This window comes from Mixophyes fleayi, chromosome 6 (genome assembly GCF_038048845.1).
Source record: "Mixophyes fleayi isolate aMixFle1 chromosome 6, aMixFle1.hap1, whole genome shotgun sequence".
Taxonomy (NCBI): Eukaryota; Metazoa; Chordata; class Amphibia; order Anura; family Limnodynastidae; genus Mixophyes; species Mixophyes fleayi.
Genome location: NC_134407.1, coordinates 138,105,390 through 138,129,746, shown reverse-complemented (window position 1 = coordinate 138,129,746; position 24,357 = coordinate 138,105,390). Strand labels below are relative to the sequence as shown.

The window sequence follows — 24,357 nt, the reverse complement described above, 5'->3', positions numbered from 1 at the left end:
GCTACTGTCAAGGACCTTGGAGCAAATGCTATTGGTTACTCACTTCCATCTCTCATTTGAGCCAGTCTATTGGACAGTTTTGGATTAAAATGAGTATGCAATCAGATGTATTCAGTCTTTTTTGTTTCTGAGAATGTTTTTTCACAGTCTTTTGTCAATATCCAATGTGCCTTATTCTGTAGTAGAGCTTTTAGTGGGTGTAATACTGTGGAGATGTCTGACAGGAACTTATGGTAATAATTCACTAGGCTCAAGTAAGAGTTCAGTTGAGGGTGCTTGCAGTACTTCCTTAATTTTATCAGTCGATTTGTACAGACCCTCTCTATCTCGAGTACATGCCCACAATAGGAAATATTTTCTTGAAAAAAATTCACATTTGTCTTTATTAACTCTAAGTCCATATTCCTGTAGTCAGGTTAATACTCTTTCCACATTGTTTAGATGGTTCTCATCATCTTTGCCTGTCACTCTTTTGTCACCCAGGTAGCATTGTGTACCTGGTAATCCTTGTAGGATTTGATCTATTGCTCTCTGCCATAGCACTGCGGCGGCTATTCCAAGCACAAGGCAGTGGTATTGGAGTAAGCCTTTGAATGTATTGATAGTCAGGTATTTCTTGGACACTTCTCCTGATTCATTAAGGAAAGGGAATCCAAAAATATCCATCTGTAGGTACACTTGATCTAGTTAAATTTTGGAGAAGTTGAGAGAGCAGCAAAAGTGTCCTCTATTTTAGGCAAAGGATACTGTACAGTGTGTATCACTGGATATATTGTCGTTTTGAAATCTCCGCAGACGCCAGCTTTATGAAATTTTGGAACAGCATTTGAATCAAACTCTATACTAGCCTTAATGCCCTTTAATGTGCCTATTGCTTTTTCAAAAATGGTTTGTGTGGCAGCTTGCAATGGCAATCATGCTGTAATAGTTAATCCTATGTACACTGAACATAGATGACTTCTTCCCCAGGTGTGTCCATTTATCCTCATTTGTAAAAACACCAAACTTACAGATCTGAGGCCTGATTCATTAAGGAAAGTAAAGCAAAAAAAAATGAGTAACTTTGTACCTTGGCGAGATCATGCTGTATTGGAGGGGGAAGTAAATTTAAAATGTGAGGACAGATTTATAATTGGAATAGAGCATGTCCTAGATCAACTTTTAATGTCAGTGTAAAAATAAAGCTATCAAGTATTTGCGTCCTACATGAAAAAACAGCCAGTATTTTCCTTATGTGCAAAATAATAAACTCATTTGCACCCCTTGCATTGTAGCATGGCTTTGCCAAGGTTCAAAGTTACTTATTTGTTTGCTTTACTTTCCTTAAAGAATCCGGCCCCTGCACTCTAATACATTCTTGCTTGTTGCTGCTCCCTGAATTGTTTGTATTGTGGAGTCCTAGGAGTATATTTACTAAATGGCGGGTTTGAAAAAGTGGAGATGTTGCCTACAGCAACCAATCAGAATCTAGCTATCATTTATTTAGTGCATTCTACAAAATGAAAGCTAGAATCTGATTGGTTGCTATAGGCAACATCTCCACTTCTTCAAACCCGCAGTTTAGTAAATCTAGCCCTTAGACTGTGCGCCATCAACCGGTAGGTACCCTCCCAGATATGATTAAAAGAAAAATAATGGAGCAGTTTTGTATATATAGTATAATGCATTCTCCTTCAGTAAATTATAGGGATATTAGAAGTAAACCTGGGTACACATTTATGCAATTATGGTTCAGATATTGCAAGTGTTTGTACGCTTCCAAGATCATGTTTTATCATAACAAAATTCATCATATCTGTGATTTGGTTTTATTAACGTCCTAAAAACCACAATCAAAGATGGAATGAAGTGGAAGTGTGTATGCACTCACGACCAGCAACGTAGGCAGATATCTGTAGAGTGCATAGAGTCAGGATCTATTCAGCAACGAGTTATGAGAGATGAAGATCACAGATGTGAAGGTAAATTGTGTAGGTGTGTACGCATGCATTGGCATGCTTATCGGGGCTTTCAATCATTTGTGAAATTGTTGTAGAAATTGCATCTGAAGTAAGATTGCATAGGTGTGTACCCAGCTTTTCTGAGGAATCCTGAGATCATATAAAAGCACAAGACTGCAGGTAACTTTTGATCTCCTTACATTTAAAAATTGTGGGTTCCTAATTTCTTATTATAAATGATATATATTCTTATATTTATGAAAGCTGAGTATCTTTAGTGAACATATATATTGATGACACATGGCGTACAGCAATGTCTGCATAAACTGTACCAAGCATGATGATGAGGTTAGATGTCTAGCAGCAAAGTGTACCTGAAAATGATTTTAAAATGCTGACAACTATGTTATATTATTATTATTATTTTGAAATGATGTATTTTTCTATGAAACAAAAAGTTAAACATTTTGGTTAAACCATAGTAAGAAATCAGACATTTTCTTTCATTATGTAAGTTGCACAAGACATATAAAAGCTAATTGCTGATTGGCTGCTGTGGCTCAGGGCAAATTTTGCAATTTGCCCAGAAGGCTCATTAATTAACATCACTGTAAATATAATGTTAGTAAATGGGCCTAACTGTGTCAAACAGGCTGCTATGTAGGGCTGGGTGCAGGGATAGAGCTAGGTGTGAAACTAAAGTATATTAGTATATTATATACTAATGTTCTTAGCTATGCAAGCAGGTACCATGAGTGTGACACAAAGTCACAGTACCCTCCACCTATTTGGAGATATGACGCTGTTGTAGTTCTTCATCATCATCATCTATTTATATAGCGCCACTAATTCTGCAGCGCTGTACAGAGAACTCATTCACATCAGTCCCTGCCCCATTGGAGCTTGCAGTCTAAATTCCCTAATATAGACACACACTCACACAGACACAGACAGACAAAGAGGGAGATAGACAGACAGAGACTAGGGTCAATTTTTGATAGCAGCCAACTAACCTAGCAGTATGTTTATTTTGGAGTGAGGGAGGAAACCGGAGCACCCGGAAGAAACCCACGCAAACACAGGGAGAACATACAAACTCCACACAGATAAGGCCATGGTTGGGAATCGAACTCATGACCCCAGTGCTGTGAGGCAGAAGTGCTAACCACTAGGTCACTGTGCTGCCCAGTTCATGGCAAGGTGCTGGGGACACAGGAATCTAAAAGCTAGGAAAGGTGAGTAAATGTGAGTAATGGAATGAACCTGTGTGCAGTGGAAGGGAAGCAGCAGTATGGCCAATAGGGAGAGAAGAGGGAAAGAGAGCAGGTGGAAAGAGGGGGAAAGTGTGCTGAAAGTCAGCGGTAATTGTGAGGAAGGAAATGGAATGTGCGGCAAGGTATGAGAGTGGTAACAGTTGTGGAATGATAGAAAATGGTGTCATAGGCTAAGGGGGTTGTAGAGGCATAAGGGCTGTAGAGGCACAGGGTGAGGGACAGTGATGGAGGAGGACAAATATGAAGTTGGGCTAAAATTGTGGAGAAAGCAGACATAGTGAACTGGCGTAAACTAATGGATAACTGGGTAGAAGCAAAACGTGTTTTGTCAGTAAATGGTAATAAGTGGGCCTGAGGAATAGGTAGGATGTTGATCTAAAGGCAAGTATGGCCGAAAGAAGATGAAATATAAAAAGGGAGATAAATAGCTAACTTGTGATTTTAATATTGGAAGATGGATAAATGTGAAAAATGCAGGATTGTGAGCAAAAGTGAGAAACAAATAAACAAGTGGAAATAGAGATAAAACGAAGTTAAAAAAAAAAGATATCCAAATTGTATGGTGATTGTAGATTCAGTACATTGTGCAAGATATATTTATGGTTGTATTGTGGCTAGGGTAAATCTGACTGTTCTTCTCCTTCATAACACTGCTCCCAGCCTTCATCGCACTGCTCCCATCCTTTGTCGTACTGCTCCCATCCTTTGTCATACTGTGGCCCCTCCTTCATTACTCTGTACTTTGCTTACCTTCCTATACCTTCTTTTCTTCTGTCTTCTTCTCTTCTTGCTCCTCTCTGCATGGCTCCATACTGACAGTGTCAGGATGTGATGATGATGACATACCCGACAGTGAGAAGGAGAGAGCAGGTCACCAGAGCTCATGACACCCACAGATACAAGAGTGGGAGCGATGCACTGTCTGACCACTGGGTCAGACTATACCTCAAGTTGCCCCTATGTGGTGACCCCTGCCACAGGCTGAATATCTGTTTGATCCCTAGGTCTTGAATGCACCTTGAGCCAGCCAGGTTAGCTGGCCAGTAATGGCAGGGGGCACGTCCCCCGGATCCCTCTCCTGAATATGTCACTGGCTGCAGCTAATACTAGGCTTCCTAGGCAATACTGGCATAGAATGGTGAAGGCGAGATTACCACTGTCACACTTCAATGCAGAAATCACAGCTAAGGAGCCCAGAATATGGTGAAACACACAATGTTTATTGCTGGAAGGTACTGGATGGTGTAGAAATGAAGATTGCAGGAAGATGCAGAAAGCAAATACCAGGAACACGGCTAATGCAGGTAAACAAGTAGTATGAAAAAATCCCAGGGACCAGGTGAACCAGGAGCACAGCAAGGAACAACAGGGAAAAGAAGAGCACAGCAACGGCGACAACAATGACCAACACAGAAAAGAGAGAGAGGCAGGTATAAATAGGGAACACCCAGGTGCAGGAGATAATTTGTGCAGCAAGTTTAACTCCTAAAAGGCAGAGAAGCAAAGCACAATAGCAGCACCTCTGGTGGATCAGAGGTACCTCCGATAATACATTCAGAGAAACACAATAATAAAGTCCAATCCAATCCCTGAGGAAGGAGCTGCTGAGATGAAGCAGCATCCTGACATGATGCTGCATAGGAAGTGAGGCAGATCCTGATAACCACTTTGACTGGGGCAAAGATTGCTTAAAAGGTGATCCAGCCCTGACCTCAACTCATCTCTAGCAAATCAGACACTGTAATACAGAAATTGGTGGCCTATGTGAAACACAATACACAATTCCTTCCCCTGCCTAGGAAAGTGGGAGATCAACATGGGTGAAAATGTGTACTGCATGAAGTCTGAGGCTTAACTGCTCCCAGCTCTATTTCTACAGGAAGGAGCAACAAATGTAACACAGAGGGCTGGGAGATCATTCAACAAAAAGCATGGCTACAGAAGAGCTAAACACCTTCTGTGCTGCTGTGTTTTGTTTTTGGATCTGGATTACCGTCGTGTTTTGGTTTTGCAAAACCGCCATTGCGTGTTTTGGTTTTGGTTTGCCATTTTTGAAAACAGTAAGATTTTTTTGGTCTAAAATAACCTAATTTAGTGCTCCACTAGTTTCTTGGATAAGTGAGGTAATTCTAAAGCTAATAAATTATGAAAAAAACAGTTTAAACCCTGGTAGGCCGTACTTAATGTGAACACCTGCCTGCAAATTATACAGACAAACCTGGTTGTCTACCTCCTCCATCTTTGATTATTGGCAATGTAGCCATCGTCTTTGGGTGTATATTACACCCTCCACTTGTAGTTGAATAGAAAAAAAGCAGCCTGCATAGACTGTGGAATTAGAAAGTAAAAATAAATGGAACACGGTATGAAGTGGAAGCCAACCTAAATGACACAATATTGACTACTTATGGTTAATATTGTTTCAATTAAGCAATACAATATTCTTATGTTTTATATGTCCAATTCTTTTCTTTTTAGAATTCAGCTGGAAGGGGTCAAAGTTTGACATGATTTGAGCAGATGTATTCTTAGTGCAAAAGGACAATCTTATTTACCTATAAGTTTAAAGAACAATGAGAAAGGTCAAGCTAAATAAAGTGAAGTGAGATTTACAATCCCAACAATTATAACAATGTTGGTTTGTGTGGTTTCCTTATCTCAAGGTAGACAATGTTCAATAGAAACTTCTTTACCATATTAGCAAACTGTAAATAAGAGTATAGATCTTTACATTGTCCAACAGATGCTGTTAAAATGTATAAAAGCATGTATTTGTGTGCACCATGCCACACCTCTCTCTGCTTGAGAGGTGTCCACATCTGATGTGAAAGGAATAAAGACTTAATACTTACTTCAGAAGACTTTGAAAATACTTTTTGCTTTATCAGGTAGCTTGGTGGCTATCTATGCTCCCCCCGCCCTCCACTTATAGTTGAATAGAAAAAAAGCAGCCTGCATAGACTGTGGAATTATAAAGTAAAAATAAATGGACCAAGGTAGTTTGGTATCTGTCTGCATCAGACCCCCTCTGCACTAGGAATAAAATAGAAAACGATTCAGCCGTTATATAATCTAGCCGTTATTATAATCTAGAATATAAATAGCAATTGAGAAAGGCAATTTGGTATCTGTCTCCATCATAATCATCAACATCATCATTAGTGCCCTCGTCGCCCACACAAATCTCCCCCTCATCCTCTTCTAATTCAAAAGTGGCATCCTCAATTGGTGTATCACCAACTACACTCAGGCTGTTAAGGCACACATCAGCAGAACTGCTGAAAGGACACTTCTTTATGGGTACACTATCACTAACAGAATGCTCACGATTAGACATACCACTGGTGGATGGACTCTCCCCAGGGATTGGTGTCATTTCTGATTCAGAGCATACATTATCCTCTAATGCCTTACTGTTTTCTTGCAGCTCGGCTTTCACGCGTAACAGTACTTGTGCACCACTTTTAGACTCCAAATTACTTGGTTTTGCTTTCTCACGAGTGTCCGTACAAGAAGAAGGCTCAGTAACATTTTTGGATCTGCCACTAATAGAGAAAGGTGAAGGCCTCATTCTCTCTTTGCCACTGCGTGTGTAGAATGGCATGTTGACAATTTTTTTATTTTTTTTTAATCGGCACTTAACTTTTCCTCAGTTACACTTCTTTTTCGCTTCAACACAGTAAAAAAATTTTTGGGGTGTGTTTTTTTGACTGATTTCAAAACACTGTGTAGTTTGACATTGCCTTGCCCAGATGACATACTGGGAACACTACCATCAGAACTGGTGACAGAACCTGGTTGCTCATATGTGGACTGCTTTGAATACATTCTGAGCCCAACGCACTTGTAGTGCTACAAATTGTTTTAGATACTGCTGACAAATATGACTTTTGACAGCCAGAAATATTAATGCAAAAGAATGGGGGACACCCAAAAAGCACTTGTAGTGCCAAATATTGAAGAAAAAAAAAAAAGACTCCTCTATCCTCCTCTCTTCTCTATCGATTTGGAATCAGAATTGTATTGTCTGTCCCTGCTCTAATCAGCCTGTGACTACACCCAGCTCTGTCCCTCTGTCAAATGGCGATGGATTGCTGTGGAGGCAGGTATTTATAATTTTCAAGTATCGCGAGAACCGAGCCCCGAGATCCGACGACGTTACGATGACGTTCAGCCTCGATTTGGATTCCGAGCGGACGGGAGAATACCGAGCCTGCTCGGCTCGGAACTCGGATAGCCTAAATTCGGGTGGGTTCTGTTCTCTGGGAATTGAGCCCACCCATCTGTACTCTATTCATTGAGATGCATTCTAAGTTAATGTACAGGGTTTGCTATTATTCATCAAGAAAAGCAGATAGAAAAGTGAGAATAAAGATTATGTACCGTAGAACGTCTGACACCTCTTGTGACACGGATACCCCACAGACATCAGCACAAACAGCTTCTGGCTTGAAATCAACAGTGCTTTTTTATTCACATCACATTAAACAGCAAACTCTGTCAGGATGACACCAGTAAACATCACGTTGCCTACACCGCCTTGTGGCCCTAATGCTAACTAACACAGTGCCGCTCTCTAACCACTGGCCGACTTGTTCATTAGTCACATCTTACAACTGATAAGACAGGCTTAAATACACAAAGCTCCTCCCTTTGGTCTAGTTACCCCATTAAGCCCTATTCTCCATATGTGTGTATTAAACCTAGGGTTCTTCATCTATGAAAGCTTGACTCTGTATGCACCTTTCCCCTACAGACTTCCCAGGACCTCACCTGGCTGTCCCTATGCAGGTGAGGCAAATAGGCCTCTTTGCCACAGTACATACATATTTTAAACTGTACCAGATGTACACTCCCAACTGGACAGATACTACAGTAATACTCCTCCATCCAAGAGGATAGGTGCCCCAGATCCTGTTCAGGCTCTAAGTGCTCCCACATTACAGTAATACTGCCCTATTCCAGAGTATGTGTGCCAGACCCTGTCCAATGTCTGTGTCCCCCACATTACAGTAATACTAGTATTACATTAATACATTATACTAGTACCCATCTATAGTCATGATTCGGGTAGAAGCCCATATTAACTATTTTATGCATTTTATATTTTATCTATTGTTTGTTTTATGTACTTGTTTTGTATCACCTTATAAATAACTAAATGACCAATATGATCATATATCAACATTGAGCCATTGCTATTATAATTTAGACAGAGTTTTTTTATTTTAAACTTTTATATCATAATTCATTGACATTAATATGAGAACATTTGCCTGCACAAACATTTACTGAGGTCTGTGACATAGTTACAAATTCTGTTTCACACTCTGCACCTTACACCTTCTGTTACTAGTTATAAAGACATGTATATAGTTTTGGGGAAGGGGGGGGGGGGGGGGGGGAAGTATCGTAAAGCCACAAGAGATGTGGGGGTCTGTATTTTATAGTAGCCAGAACAGAGTTGGCATTAAATAGTAGTCAGTAGTATGCATTGTGTTTTATACACCCTTTGCTCCTGTTTAATAATACTAATCACCAGTAAGTTTTGGGGATTTTTTTTGTTTTTGTTTTTTAAAGTGTCAGTAAAAAATAATGAAATTGCCAACACTGTCAGTAAAAACTTTTTTGGTGGGTATTTGAAATTGTTTGAGGCAATCCTCCATCTTGCATCTGAAATTATAAACATATCTTTATACACTAAACCCTCCCAATTTTTGAACATAACACAAACAACCTCCTATACATACCCAACAGAGATGATCTTCATACATAGCATCACAACATTCCAGAACCTCTCGTTCAGCTCGGTATTTCAGCTGTGTGACGTGGAAGATTTCTTGGTCCTCACTAAAATAACAGTTACACCCAAAATGACTATACACATATGAATCACACGGATAATACAAACACATCCTCCAGATATTAATGTCATACAAAGCGCTCGTTCCCTGCCTGTAAAATACAACTTTGCTGTATTGCAAAAAGGATTCTGTTAAGTTCCCGTTTTTCAGTGGTATTCTGCTTTTAAAGGGGTATTACTAATTCAAGGTCAGCTATTTAAAACCAGAAACATACAAAAATGCACAAGCTAGGTGCCTGCAATTGGTATTTTATAGTGTGATAATATTCTGCTTCTGTTTTTTCTACTTAACTTTCAACTGCAGTAACATAAGTAAAATTAACTAGAATTGTTTTTTTAACTAATTCAATCTAGGTTATTGCATTTGAAAAATAAATAGGAAAATCAGAAGCAAACTAATATACTGTCAAAAAGAGATTGGTAGTTCTCAATGTGTGGCTGCTTCTAAGTAGCTGACCTAAATTCTCTAGTCTGATTGCTTCCTCATAACCAAAACCTGCAGAGTGTATGCTGCTATCACTTTAAACCTCTTTCAGTGTGAGTGTGAACAAACCTTAAAGGGAACCAAGAAGTGGGTGATAATAAATGTAAAACTACGTGGAAAAGCACAAAGATGCCATTTCCATCAGTATGTAAAGCTCAGAAATAAGGTGTTCTTTTGTGAAGGTTATTATCTCTTTACATAAATATGAGCTATTGTAATTTCCCCATGATACTGTCTCTTTAACAAGTTTCACAAAGAACGAGACAGGAGGCAGATAGAGCTATTGGTTGCTGTTTGGAAAAGGTACAGCTTGCAAAGACCAAATGCCTAAACCAGTAGAACTGGCTTGTTCACCAGGAGGAGTGGCAATCATTGGTACAGTAATTCATCTGCTCTCATTTCCTTTGCCTAGTTCCCCCTGTGTCTATGCTAATGAGGTGTGCTGTATCTATTCTCAGGGCAGAGAGCATGAGGCATGATACGCCCTGCTTAGTAACAGTGTACATTGTGATACAGTACATTCAGCAGTTGTACCTGGAGGGGTAAAATGAGCCTTTGTCTTCATCTCTTTGTTACCTGAGAGGGGTTGGAAGGCTACGTCAGCCCAGGACTTTCCTGTCTGCCACATCAGCTGCCATAACCTCTAGTAATTCTATCACTGGAAAAAAAAGAAACAAGGAAAAGAAATTTAAACTCCCAGTTTCATGCTGTCCCATCTCGGCTCACAAGGGCAGCAGTGTCAATGTGTCTCTCTCGCAATGGCTGACTCTAACACTCCTGTGTATGGCCACGTTCTTGTCGAGCTCTACAGGAAATGAACATCAGTCTGGGGGAGTTTGTATTGCTGTACTGTAGTGGTTGTTAGGTGGGTGCTCTGCCCTGTGCAGGATCATGCTGCAGACCATGACACGAAGCCGGTGTGTGCGGCTGATGGACAGGAATCGCCCAGCCTGGTATTTCGCCTTTCTCATATTCAGCTACATCCTCTACCTGGTGTTCGGGGCTGTGGTGTTTTCCTCGGTGGAGCTGCCTTATGAGGACCTGCTCCGGCGGGATTTGCTGGAACTAAAGCAGCGCTTCTTAAGCGAGCACGAGTGTCTGTCCGAGCCGCAGCTGGAGCTGTTTTTGGAACGTGTCCTGGAGGCCAACAATTATGGTGTTTCTATACTAAATAATGCATCAGGGAACTGGAACTGGGACTTCACGTCATCACTGTTCTTCGCCAGCACAGTGCTGTCCACCACAGGTAATATTGGAAACCAGCTCAAGTCTTGTGATAGGACCAAATGCACATATTGGGTTGTTATTGTGAGATGACAATATTTTAAATGATAGTTTTTCCACATGTATTAGGAAGGGGTCATCTTGGCACTTGTATTTCATTCCCAATCTGTGCTCCATGGCTCACAGGGGTGCTGCGGCAATCTCACAAGGGTGCTGCGGCAATCTCACAGGGGTGCTGCGGCAATCTCGCAGGGTTGCTGCGGCCAGGGCCCGAGGTAAGCTGGGTAAGCAAAGCAGGGAACTGCTTTGTAATTATTTTGGCTTAGCGGTGTCTTGGAAAAGAAAAAAATGATGGAAACCCTAACGGTGCTGCGGACTGAGAAAGTTTGGGACCCACTGCCTTAAGGGTTGGTGAGATAGGAAGCCACCTGTCGCCACAATTTATCAATAAATTCTCAAAGTCAGCTTAGCGAATTCTCAACTGCCTCAATGATACTGACCTGGAGCGGTAAGACTTAACTTCGCTAGGTCACTCTTAGGGGAAATGCAAGGGTGTGAACCAGCTAACCAGTTTGCGAATGCGCAGGGGAATAAATATTGGTTTAAAAATATTTTCAAAGAATCGCCAGGTGGTTACATCTGTCGATAGCAGTGTTGTCGATGGCATCACCCTTGGTGTATAGGGTGATGCCAAACAAAATTCCATCTCTGGGGAAAGTTGGAATCCTCCTGTCAAAATCTTGCCCTTGCTACTGGAATTTGCTAGCTGAAGTATTTAGACTACGCAGGAGTTTGATATTGAACTCGTGAAATTTTTCTGCACAGTAAATTTTGAAAATAGATTAGAGCGCTCCTATGTTGCTGCCTCAGGAGTGGATCTGGATATCACCCATCGGTCCAAACACAGAATAATAGATAAACAATATAGGGTACCACACCTATCGCCTATAGGTGTGGTGCCCTATATTGTTTATCATGAAATATTTCTGTTGGATTTTTGCTAGTGGAGACTGTTCCACAGACATTCCAATATACAAGGAAGACAAAAACTCCCAAGAAATTGTTGATTTAAAGACTAAGCAAGATTTAAACAAGTGAACTTCTGCTTTAACATAGAGGAGGCAGCTTTTTTATGTGCTGGACCAGTAGCAAGTCTATCCATTCACTAGGAACAAGTTATGGCACTCGGTGAGGGAAGAGGTGAATTGATAGGTTAGATTCTAACAGTTCAGCCCACAAATGGCTGCCTCCACTGTGTGCAGGTGATTTGTCCACTTTAAAATAGCAATAGTGAAATTGCCCAAACTGATATTGAGCATATGACAATGAACACAGGAGATCAGTGAATAGATATATTATTTTGCGCGTTATATATATTACTGATATGGTTTGGCTCTAAAACCAAAATACAGCGTATCTGTTTTCTCTCTTACATCTCCTTTTGTGTAGACGAGTATACAATGTATCTCTATGGCCCTGATCAGTTTTCTGATTACTTGTTAAGGATGGCAAGCTAGTGTGACTCCAACTAGAAAAGCACTAGCTTTCATAGCGCTGAATTACTCTCGTGCTAACACAATAAATTGAATGAGGAACTATTCTCCCTGGTCACACTGGAGAGCTTACAATCGGAAAAGCACACCTGTGTGATGGGGTGAGCGTTCCCCATTCACCTCAATGTGTCAGCATGAGGGCGCCTTACTCTCACTAGCGTGTGCCAGTGTGATTCAACTCTAAAGATATGTGTCTATAGTCAGAACAGAATGGAACTCCGCTGATGATTCATTATGGGGGAATGTTCAATTGCTGGCACTGTGGCGAGCGGACATAGCAGCACGCACGTTTCCGGCAGTTACAGTAGAAATCTCTGCTCATTTTCGGGAAAACTGAGTGGAGATTTCTGTTAAATCTCCACCTTGAAGTGTCTTGTGGACGTTCCAGAGACGATTCACAGCTAATTGAATCTCCCACTATAAGTCATCATGAAAGGAAGTTATTTTTTGGGCGAGTTAAGATATGTCAGGGAGCTTCTGTTCTTGTGAAACATACACCTTAGTGCACCTTGGGCTGAATAATAAAATAACAGTGGCAGTGTAAGTCGATCTATTATTTTATTCTTGAGATTATGATATCCCTGCTCTGTTTAATGCAATTGCAACAAAAGCTTAACTTTATACTGATTGAGTTTTCTTTTCTATCAGCTGCGTCAGAGATGTTACTGATTTCTAGTGAATTTAAAGCCTATTTGTTATAAATCAACGATAGGTCTGGATTTCTAGTGCTGCTTCTCGCAGCAAAAGGAAGCCTCCTATCGCCTTAATTCATCAATGACAAGGCAGCTGAGTGATACTGGCCAGCAGCACTGTGACTTACCTTACCACTTTGCCAGACTAGTACGAGGGGACCCGGCTCGCCAAATTCATATCTGAGCCGTGTAACTAGAAGCCCAGACATGAGCTTCCAGGTCCACTTATTAAAAAAAATTGATAGAGATGAGACCCATATCTGGTGAAAACACACATTTTTGCTGGAGATTTGCTTTTCTCCCTTTCGTAAATATTTGTAAATAGACCCCTGAACAGGGCCTGTTTAAGGATTTAGGCCGCCCTAGGCTAATACACTCGTAGCACCCCCACACCAGGATAAAAGGGAGTAGGTTAAAACAAACTTGTTCTTAATGTAAAATCTGGTTTATATCTCTCTCTCATAATTTTGCCCCCCCCCCCCCAAAAAAAAACAACAACCTTGTGCCCTAGGCCGCAGCCTAGATAGCCTATTGGATATTCACGCCCTGCCCCTGGATATTTGTTCAGCCTTCAAACTTCAAATTGGCAGCCTCTGCTATATGTGGGTGACAGGTCTGCTTTCATTATATTGGCTGTATTGCCTACTTATCTGCTTACACGCCCAAGATAAGAAATGTGTGTCAAGCTTTTATAGTTCATGCTAATCAGATATGTGTAGACTTTAACCTGAAACAATTTAGAAAATAACACATAAGGTCAGAACTATATTGGAGATAGTGCCCTGTACATGGGACTTGTCTCTCCTAACTGTATGTTCCTTAAGGAACTGCCTACACTTGATACTGACTCTGGTTATTCTCTGAGAGTCACAGGGCTTATACTGCCATATTACATGTGATTTAGTTTTAACACATGTAAACGGGGGTGGCAGTTGAAACCATTGGTTCTAGAGCCACCGTACCCGCTGCTGTTGTAACTAGTATTTGTTAGCATTGCAGAAGTGTTCCTTTTGTACTCACATTTTGTAGTGCAGCTTATTCTGTGCACAAACATTTACCATGGGTAAAAGTATTGTGGAAGTCTACTATGAGCTGAAACGAATGTCAAATGCGTTTGCATTTTACATGTGTTTTCAGTAGTGTTAAAAAACAAACAAAAAAAACACTAATTCAATGCCAGTGAGTACCTGGCAGCCCCTCTATTCAGCTGTTGGAAAAGATTATAACAGCAGGAACTAAAACTATTCATTTAGGGATTGTCAGTTTCTATTGAACTGAGATACTGCATGTTCTATGTTCATAAGTTACAAACTCATCATAGTATAGTCATTTTAGGCGTTTCTGCGTTATCAATTCACATAGTCTTTTTGCAGCCCTGATTTTAGCTATTCTAAGTACAATGGGGCATATTTAAGAAAAAGTGATAGTGCACTTACCGTGAAATCCAGGTCCCAGACTGTGTCCCGTATATTTAAGAAGGGTGCATCACAGCAGATATCATGGATATCTGTTGCTTTGCATTCCTTTTCGTTTTTGGGAGCAGTCGCCATTCTACAGTATGGTGACTGCTCCCAACCGCATTCTAACAAGTTCGGAAAAAAAGCTTTTTTCGGAAACTTGTCATGTTAATGTATGCCAGCTGAAACTGGTGTACATTAGCATAAATGAAAAATTTCAGTGCTGTCAGCTCTGCTCCGAAGCGCATGTGTGGAGGGATCACATCATCCCTCCATGTCACTCACAGCTCTCTCATTGCAGAGACAGCGCGGAGATCTTTGTGCGCATGTGCTATTGATGTATGAAGAGGAGCGAAGAAGACCTGGAGGAGATCTGGAGACCAAGCATTCCGAAGAGGGTGTGTTCCGTTTTTCATAAATTTGAGAAATAGTTCAATCCTTATCAATGCGATAAGGATTGAAAACTATTTTTCACTTTATGAAAAGATTGATCAATGTGCCCCAAAATGTGTAAACTAACCCCACCTAAACTTTTCTGTTAAATAAATACTGTATACAGGCAAAGGGGTTTCCATAGTATCGAAGGGACCTACATATTAATTGACCTCTTACTCTGGCGATAAGTAAGATATTTTTTTTTTTAATGTTTACAGGACATGAGAAGTGGTTATGTGAGTAAGAATAGACCCTGATACATGTAGACAGGACAAGGGAAGTGTTTCTGTGCAGTTATCTATGCATACATACAGGATAAGGATACACACAGAGAATTGCACGCAACCTGTAGCACACAAGAAGTGCTACTGATTAAAATAACTGAAACTGTTGTCTTTTGCTGTAATTTAAAGCCCTGGACAAATCTTCAAAAAAGCCTATGTTTCTGGAAATCAAGATATGACCGCTATATTTTAGAGATAAAAAAGATGTTCTATTGTATCGTACATTACTGGAGAGTTTATTTATAAATTCTATTCAGTGATTTTAGGTATTATGGGTCTTGCTTTCACAGATATAGCAACTTTTAATTTTCAGGTTACATGAATATTAATATTATTATTATTGTTGTAGATTTGTAAGGCGCCACAGTGTTCCGCAGTGCAGTAGGGAAAACAGGACATACATAAAATAGTAACATACATAAAACAAAGACATAAAAGGCAGACAAAATAAATACAGACATGAGAACAAAGAGTACGGAGGATCCTGCTCATTAGAGAGCTTACATTCTAGGTGGAAGAGGGCACAGCTGAAACAAGAGGAGCGAGTGTGGCTCAGAGTGAAGATTGGGACAGCTGTGAGGGTGTATTAGTGTGAAAAGTATCATCAGGGATAATGTAAGCTTTAAAAAAGAAATGGGTTTTTAGAAAATGTCTAAAGATTTGGAGGCTGTGGGAAATCCTGATTAGGCGCGGTAGGGAATTCCGTAAGTGGGGGACAGCGCGGGAAAAGTCTTGTAGGTGTGAGTGAGAGGTGTTTACAAGGTGCAGGTCAGATGTAGATCTAAGAGGGCGGGAGGGAGAGTATATTGATATGAGGTTTGAGATGTATGAAGGGGTGGTGTTGAGGGCTTTTGTAGGTAAGGGTGAGTAATTTTAACTGGTTTCTGGAGGACACAGGGAGCCAGTGTAGGGATTTGCAAAGTGGTGCAGCAGATGTGGAGTGGTGAGAGAGGAAAATCTATTTTGCAGCAGCATTAAGAATGGTTTCAAGTGTGGATGTATGGGTGTCGGGAATGCCAGATAGCAGGAGGTTGCAGTAGTCAAGACGGGAGAGAATGGACAAGAATTTTGGTAGCATGTTGAGTAAAAAAACGGATTTGAATAGATGAATTGAATATACATGAATATGAATAGATGGGTATACAGTACAGATAACCCTGTACTTCATCATATCGATAATAATTTCAAAGTACAGTGTTCTGATAACTCTGAAAACATTTGTGTGATTATCGTATGTGTTCACACAGGATAGATCTGTAAAATATGGCCTGTTGAGGGTAAATCACTAATAGGCTGCTGTTTTGGGACTCTTGAAGGTAAGGCATGCTGGACTTGTGGTATCCTAGCTGCTGTTGAGCCACAGGTTGCCTATCTGTGAGGGTTTAGGAACAGAGGGTTCGGAAACCCTGCTGTGAATTAAATGTCCTTCAATTTCCTTTAGCTCGGTGTTTGTCTGTTCCCTGTGCTGTACATGCCCCTTGCTCTGCGTGCTTCCATTATTCAGTCCAGTGACTGTAATGAACAGCAGTTTGTTACGTCACTCTTGGCAGCTCTCACAACCAAGATGCTTTTGCAGAGTATGTGACCTTTATGAGCATCCAACACAATGCTGAGTCTCTGAATGCTTTGTAATGTCGGCTTGTTTGCCTCCCTCCCCTGTGAACATCCAGTCTGTTCAGTCCAGAACAATGCAAACTGTGCATTCTCCCACTTACACCTCTCTGCAGCGTAAGAGGAACACCTGATCTTTCTTAGAGTTGAAGGTCATTCATGCTGTGCTCTATGATGGAAAATCAGTACAGTCCTCTTCCACTGTCCCCACAGCTCTTATATAAAACCTGTTTCTGTCCTGTTTATGTGGGCTTATTTAATAACATAGTACTATGTGAACAAAGGTGCCATAACAGCCTATCCCCTTAAATTGAATTGCCTAAATCGCACAAGAAGTATTATCGAATGTAACTGAATTAAACATGCCCCAATTCTTTATATGAGAATTTAAGGAAAGCAGCATACACCGTGTATTGGAGGTAATGGATAAAGTATGCCAGGCATTATACTTAGAGTGTAGAGAACACAGTGTGTGAGATGCATTAAGTAACTGTAAAGTATTTCAGTCATCCGGGTGCTTTTACATTGGAGTCTTACCTGTAGACAAACACCCTTAATACCCCATATAAAAGGCAGGGATCGGGATCATTGATCCCTGTGACAACTGCTCATGCCCATTTACTGTTTATTAAGTGTTAAACTCCAACATGATGAAACATGTAGGGGAATATTTATTAACCATTGCTTTTTCAACACTATCCATTTCAATCCTTATCACAAAGAAAAGCATTGAAATATTGTGACTATTTATTAAAATTCTTCACTAGGAACAGCAATCACGTAAAACTGCTGTTTCTGCTAAGACCTGTCTTAACTATTGCAAAGTGGTCACCTTTGTGATAGTGACCAGTGTGGAGAGCAGGAAAGATGCGGTGCGGTGAGAGGTACGACGATCCCTCTAGCAATGCTCTCCCCATAGGCTTCAGTGGCTAACGCCAGCTTCAGCCAGCATTGGCTATCGGGTACAAATTCTGAAACTCTCTTGGTATTTGGAACTAGTTAAATGTGCAGATTATCAGTCTCCATTGAAACCTATAGGGACTGCTTTTACGTTTGAAGTGACAGGGAAAGCAACAGATATCTCCAAAAACTGCTGTTTTAGGGGGAATGCAGTGAAAATGACTTTGAGAAATATGCCCCATAGTATTTGAAATGTTAAAGTTTAATAAACATGATGAATGAGCAAAAGTGTTTATCGTAGTGATCAGTGATTCCTTTGCAGCTACATTTACACACAACATAATTGGATGCAGGCAGGGCTGTGTTTTGCATATAGGCCAAGGGTGCACAACATACAACACCCCCTCCCCCCATTTCTCGGAATTTCCTCCTACCAGTATTCACTGTATAGATGCGTTAGCCATCTACTGACATCAATTTCTCCAGTGGGCACCAGCCATTGCTCAAGAATTTCATTCTTGGGATCAGTTATTGCATAAATTTCTGTAGTTGGGACCAGACATGGCTTAACTATTTGGTGTCAGAATGTAGTTGTATCTACTCTCATTAAACAGAAGCTATGGATATGCAAAATAAAAGTTTATTTAACCAATTGGTGCGAACAAGGATTTGCTCAGTTTGAGTGTGGTCATCGTTGTTGTGACAATCTCACAAAGAACATGGACTTTTGTTACAACACCTCATACGTACATATATATATATATATATATATATATATATATATATATATATATATATATATATATATTAGTGACAGGTCATGGCTTCATAATAAAGCAGAAAACCATTACAATGTAGGAGTTTTGTACCATTTTATGTAAGCCAATTGAAAAGAAATGAGACGCCTATACGCTGACTGATATCTCAAAACATTGTTTACGTGATTCTGAATTGTCTCATATTTAGAGCATTGATATATACTTTAAAGGAGAAAGAATGAAATATACATGTGTATATGTATATTGTGCCTTGTAACATACTGCGTTATCCTACTGTAAGTAGCATTTAGATTGGTAGAATGTGGCATTAAAGGGTTGCACATGGTCAGCAACAATACTCGGGTAGCCTGGGGTATTTAAACAATGTTCAGTTAGTATTAAGGAGCCTTACATGTGCCAAGAAAACATATTTACTTATACCATTACACTACAAACGGTAGCCTGCACCGTTGGCACAAGGCAGGGTGGATCCATGAATACTGACCCTATCATCTGCTTGTTGCAAAAATGAAGGTTACTAAGACCAGGTGATGTTTCTCCAATCTTGAACTGTCCAGTTTTGGTGAGCCTGTGACCACTGTAGCCTCAGGTTCCTATTCTTGGCTGACAGGAGTGGAACTTCGTGTGGTTCTCTGCTACTGAAGTCCATTCACTTGGTTCAACATGCTGTGCATTCAGAGATGTTCTTCTACATATCACTGTTGTAACACATAGTTGTTTGTGTAACAGTGACCTTCCTGGCAGCATGAATCAGTCTGGCTGTTCTCCTCTGACCTCATTAGCAAAGCGTTTTTGCCTGCAGAACTGACACTCACTGGATGTTTTTTTTTTGTTTGTTTTTGTACACAGGCGCTCCATCTCCTCAATATTGGCCTGTTAGAGGGTCCAGCATGTAGAACAACCAGTATTAGAATCGCTTGTATGCTGGACATTAAGAACACAGTACACTCTGCAGTAGAGAGACTTTGAGAACACAAAGTTAAAAGCAGGTTTTGTCTACACGGTTAACTAGCGTTGTTCTTCACAAACTTTGTCTATGAGCCGTAATACTTGCCAGACCAGTTGCAAAAGGATAGGTTTATTGTAATATATTTAATCTAAGGGATTATTTTGTGGGAAGAGACACTTAACATTTTGAGCCATTGTTGTTTGACTAGAGAATTACTAGGTTACTTCTTGTGTAATGTATATTTCAGGTTTTTGGCATCATTATCTGAAAAGAAAACTATGATGAAACTGTAACTAAAATATGTACAAATTGATAAAATGATTTTTCTGATTTGCTCTTCGTTAAAAAAAATAAAAAAAACAATCATACATTTACACAGGGTAAGCTACTGCTCATCCTTTCTCCTCCTTTGGCACAGGGCACCAGCCTGTGGCCTCCTCTGTAGCACAGGGCACTAGCCTGTGGCCCCCTCTGTAGCACGGGCACCTGCCAGCCACTAACATGGCACAATTCTATGCCCCCCATCACAGCACACTGCAACATCCTATGGTCTCCCAAGCCCCTACATGCAGTTTTAATGTTTGTTTCTCTTCTTTGCAGGAAATTATGATAATTTCAGTGTATTATAGCTTTGCAGATCATTATTATATTTATGTAATTTCCAATACTAAATATACCTTAATGAGTTTCATTTTATCTGGTTTTAGGGTATGGACACACTGTTCCCTTGTCTGATGGAGGTAAAGTGTTTTGTATTATTTTTTCCGTCATTGGGATCCCGTTCACTCTACTCCTATTTACAGCGCTGGTACAAAGGATCATCATTTACGTCACCCGTCAGCCCATACTCTACATTCATCTCCACTGGGGTTTCCCCAAGCACATTGTCGCTATTGTTCACGCATTGGTTTTGGGGTTCCTCGTGGTCACATGCTTCTTTTTCATCCCTGCGGCTGCGTTTTCTATACTGGAGGAAGAGTGGAATTTCCTAGAGTCCTTTTATTTTTGCTTCATTTCCCTGAGTACCATTGGGCTGGGGGATTATGTTCCCGGAGAGGGGTACAACCAGAAATTTCGCCACCTCTACAAGTTAGGAATCACCTGTAAGTATTTTGGTAAAGTAATATTTGTGTCAAAAAATTTGAATGTATTAGGTTTTTCATTGCATAGAATGCTGATTATTAAAAAATCACCCCATTTATAGTATAAAAATCAGGACACTTAGCTTAGTCATAATAAAATAGGCTTTTCTTTATAGCTTTTCAAGTAGATTTAAAATGTACAGTGGAATACAGAGACTACATGGAAGAGGTCACATTGCACACAGTCCATTGTCTGCCACATTGCATAACCCCATTGTCAGCAACGTTTACTTGCTTCAAAGGAAAGCACCAGTGAAATTTGTAATGTAACACTGTGATGTTAGAGCATGTTTCTGTATACCAAATAATATATAGGGCTAGATTTACTAAGCTGCGGGTTTGAAAAAGTGGAGATGTTGCCTGTAGCAACCAATCAGATTCTAGCTTTCATTTATTTAGTACCTTCTACAAAATGACAGCTAGAATCTGATTGGTTGCTATAGGCAACATCCCCACTTTTTCAAACCCGCAGCTTAGTAAATCTAGCGCATAGTCTTCAATTTTTTTACCTGACTAGGACACTGAACCTAGAAAGTTTATGATTTCCAGCAAACAAATGTGCTAGCAAAGTGAACTACTGTTCATACTGCCAGTGTTATTGCTATACTCTGACTGCGTAAGTCTCCAGAATATCAAATCCAGGAGGGACTGATGGCTAGGTACATCTGTTATCTACGACGATTGTACCTACTGGTCTAGAGGTTCATGCGTACACGACACGATTTACCTTCAGATCTATGCTCCTCAGAATAACAGCACAATATGCACTCATTCATTCCTGCCACTCTGATTAACCGCCTTATTGTAGCTGTCCACGTGTCCTTACAAATTTTGTTAGCTTCTGTTACTCTGAAACTAAATATTCAGTCTCAGAACAATCTAACAAATTATTCCATTTACAACACTCTACATTTAGTCACGAGGACATGTTCATTGCTGGCATCGGCTGAAAAGACTGACTCTGTAAACTCTATGGAGATCATGATCGTGAGTGCATACACTCTACGTGATTGGAAGATGATTGGAACAAGATGGTTAAACAGTACGACCAACCAAACGAAACGACAATCGTCACTTTGGAACGATTGTCGATCATCGTATGATTATACACACTAACGCAATATGTGGGCAAGCATTTGTTTATCATGTGATTAGCCCGATAATTGGCTGAAAAACCTCCAGTGTGTACCTAGCCTTACAGTATATTTCAATTAATTTACATAACTGTTGTTCTGAAGATTTAAAACAGACTGTCCCACAATCCTGCTGAGCTTCTTGTTCACTGTCTAAATTGCCCACAAGCAAATGCACAAGCTCCACAGGCAGATATCTTCCAGACTCACTGGGTCCTATTATTGCGATGGGATGTTTCTCTTAGCATAGCTGTCATCACCATCATCATTTATTTATATAGCGCCACCAATTCCACAGTGCTGTACAGAGAAAATTTAATAACATGTTGCACCAGCATAATCTGTAGCCCTTTACAACTGCATTTGTCAACATGCCACATAAAAATATAATAATAATATTCCTACCAATTTTAATCTCACTATTGGGTTTGTAATGTGTTCACAAACACTGCAGTAAATTGCCTGTCATTGCAGTGTGTGTGTAAAGCTGGGTACACACTACACAGTTTTCATCCAATAATCGGCTAAATCAGCCGACATACGACTGCTCGTTTAAAAGTCGGGTCAGTGTGTGCAGTGACACGATGGTCGAAAATCTGCCCAAATAGACGATTGTCGCCTCATTTGGTTGGTCGTACCGTTTAATATTTTCATTCCAATCTCGTTTCCATTGTGTAGTGTGTATAAACTTCCGACCGATCTACAACAGTGAGTACGAAATTACAGTCATTGCTCACGACAACATGGCTGTAAAAAGTCGCTAAAGGGACGTCCACTCTTCCCTTTTATCGTCCTAAACAAGGCTAGTGTGTATGCAGTCCATGGACTGAGCGATCAGAACATCGATCGCATGTAAAATCGCTCGGCATAAAAAGTTGGTGGAAATTTCTGTAGTGTGTACCCAGCTTTAGCAGCTGTACATTGGATATGTTATCAGTGAAAGCAGAAATACAATTTAACGTGTGACTTTCTTGTTACAGTCTATAAGGGTAATATATATATATATATATATATATATATATGTGTATGTATATGTAGAGAGCCACAGGTTGCATGAACTCGATCATTTACAGGATACCAGCATATTTGCTGAACTACTCTTCATTACCCTTCACTGTGTTTTCAGTCATTTAATAGCAAACGTGTTCTCCTGTTTTGTTTCCAATGTCTAAAGTGTTTTATAAATAGTTGGCAATAGAGCTGCCTGTTGCTTAAACAATTTGCAGCTTATGTTTTTACAAAGGAGACCACTATTTATACATGACCTCACAAATGACAGCTTCTCCTTCAGGGTCCCTTTATCTGTGTTAGCCCTGCAGCCTTGTTTAGGCAGTTTTAAATGAGTTTGTTTACATTTACCTTTTCTAAAAATATTCAGCAGAATATGTGGTTATATGTCATATGTTCTATTAACTACTGAACATTCTATGCTGTAATACCAACTCTTTGGGGAGAATTAAATTCTGCCAGAAATAAAGTGACACTAATAGTATACAGTAATTTTAACCGGGATTTCTACCGCAAGCAAAAATCAGCAATAAAGATTACCGTACTAACAGTAATAATGCACACTAGAACGGTAATAGTGCACAGGCCGCGTTACTTTCGCTGGTAACACGCCCAACTGAATCCCCCGCCCCCCCTGTGTGTGCTACTTTTAAGTGAGTCTAACTTTATATTTTTATTTTCCCTTTCTATTATATTAATATTTACAGAATTTTGTATAAAAAAAATCTTGGTACAACATTTTATTTTTTATGATGGTAATATAAGTTTGCTTGTAGCACTCAACATTCAATACAGTGGCCATTGTTGATTTTCACATCTCTGTACTGCTTTTTGTCTCCTCCCAGAGCACTCCTGTCAATCTTGTTGGGGCGTAATAATCCTCTCAAAAAGAAATACATTAGGGATGTGGCCTAGTGGCAAGGAATATGTGTTATGTTATTGGGGTGTGGTCAGGTGCAGAATGGAGCAATAATATGGCAGTAAGCAGGCAAAAAGAGAGTGGATACAATCCATCTGTTTCCCATTTTCTATTTAGAGGGATAGTATAAAACTACTTATAGCAAATACATTGTTCAATACTAGGTATAGTTATGCAGAGAGAGGTTTTGAGGTTACAGTCTCATTGAAAAGAATAGTATTGAGGTGGTATCTTGTGAATGGGGGTTATTTATTAATACAAATGCCTCCAATTCACTCAATCATTGCTACCGACAGGCTGCTCCCTTTTTGGCTGCTGGATTTTTTGGGACGGTCAGGCCTGTTTGCAGGTATGCTACAGGTAGAGTCATATGATGCCTGGTTAACTGCTTTTACAGTTAGAATTTAATTGCATCATACATGGGATCTATGGAGAAATGTTCCTCTCACTAGGGGTATTTTCTGAGCTTAGGCGATCTTGTCTGATGTCTGAGTAGCGGTTTCCTTTTACCACATATGTCACTATGTGAGTGAGTGACCTATTATTATGAACGCCGCTCTTTTCTAGATGTGACAGCACAGTGTTCAAACACAGCCTTGGGACCCTACCATATCTTCTCATTTGATGGAATTCCTAGTTTTTGTTTTCCGGTTGTGTTACTCTTTAATTAGCACCGTGCACTGCAATGTGCTGTCACATAACTGTAACAA

The 24,357-nt window shown here is 40.1% G+C and overlaps 1 protein-coding gene and 1 long non-coding RNA gene across 3 annotated transcripts in view; one reads left to right on the top strand and one right to left on the bottom strand.

The window, feature by feature from the left end:
• Positions 1-10,796, bottom strand: part of LOC142094405 (uncharacterized) — a 16,427-nt gene extending 5,631 nt beyond the window's left edge. Inside the window, exons 1-3 of one of the 2 annotated variants that reach the window (XR_012677658.1) lie at positions 10,552-10,796; positions 10,096-10,219; positions 8,965-9,064 (exon numbers count right to left, since the gene is read on the bottom strand). This is a non-coding gene — a long non-coding RNA (uncharacterized LOC142094405). The remainder of the gene's footprint in view (positions 1-8,964; positions 9,065-10,095; positions 10,220-10,551) is intronic. The other variant, XR_012677657.1, reaches the window with a different exon arrangement.
• KCNK1 (potassium two pore domain channel subfamily K member 1) overlaps positions 9,947-24,357 on the top strand; it is a 19,190-nt gene continuing 4,779 nt past the window's right edge. The window contains exons 1-2 of the mRNA XM_075176501.1: positions 9,947-10,807; positions 20,153-20,548. Of these exons, the coding sequence (XP_075032602.1) occupies positions 10,453-10,807; positions 20,153-20,548 (751 nt within the window). The 5' untranslated portion in view covers positions 9,947-10,452. The remainder of the gene's footprint in view (positions 10,808-20,152; positions 20,549-24,357) is intronic.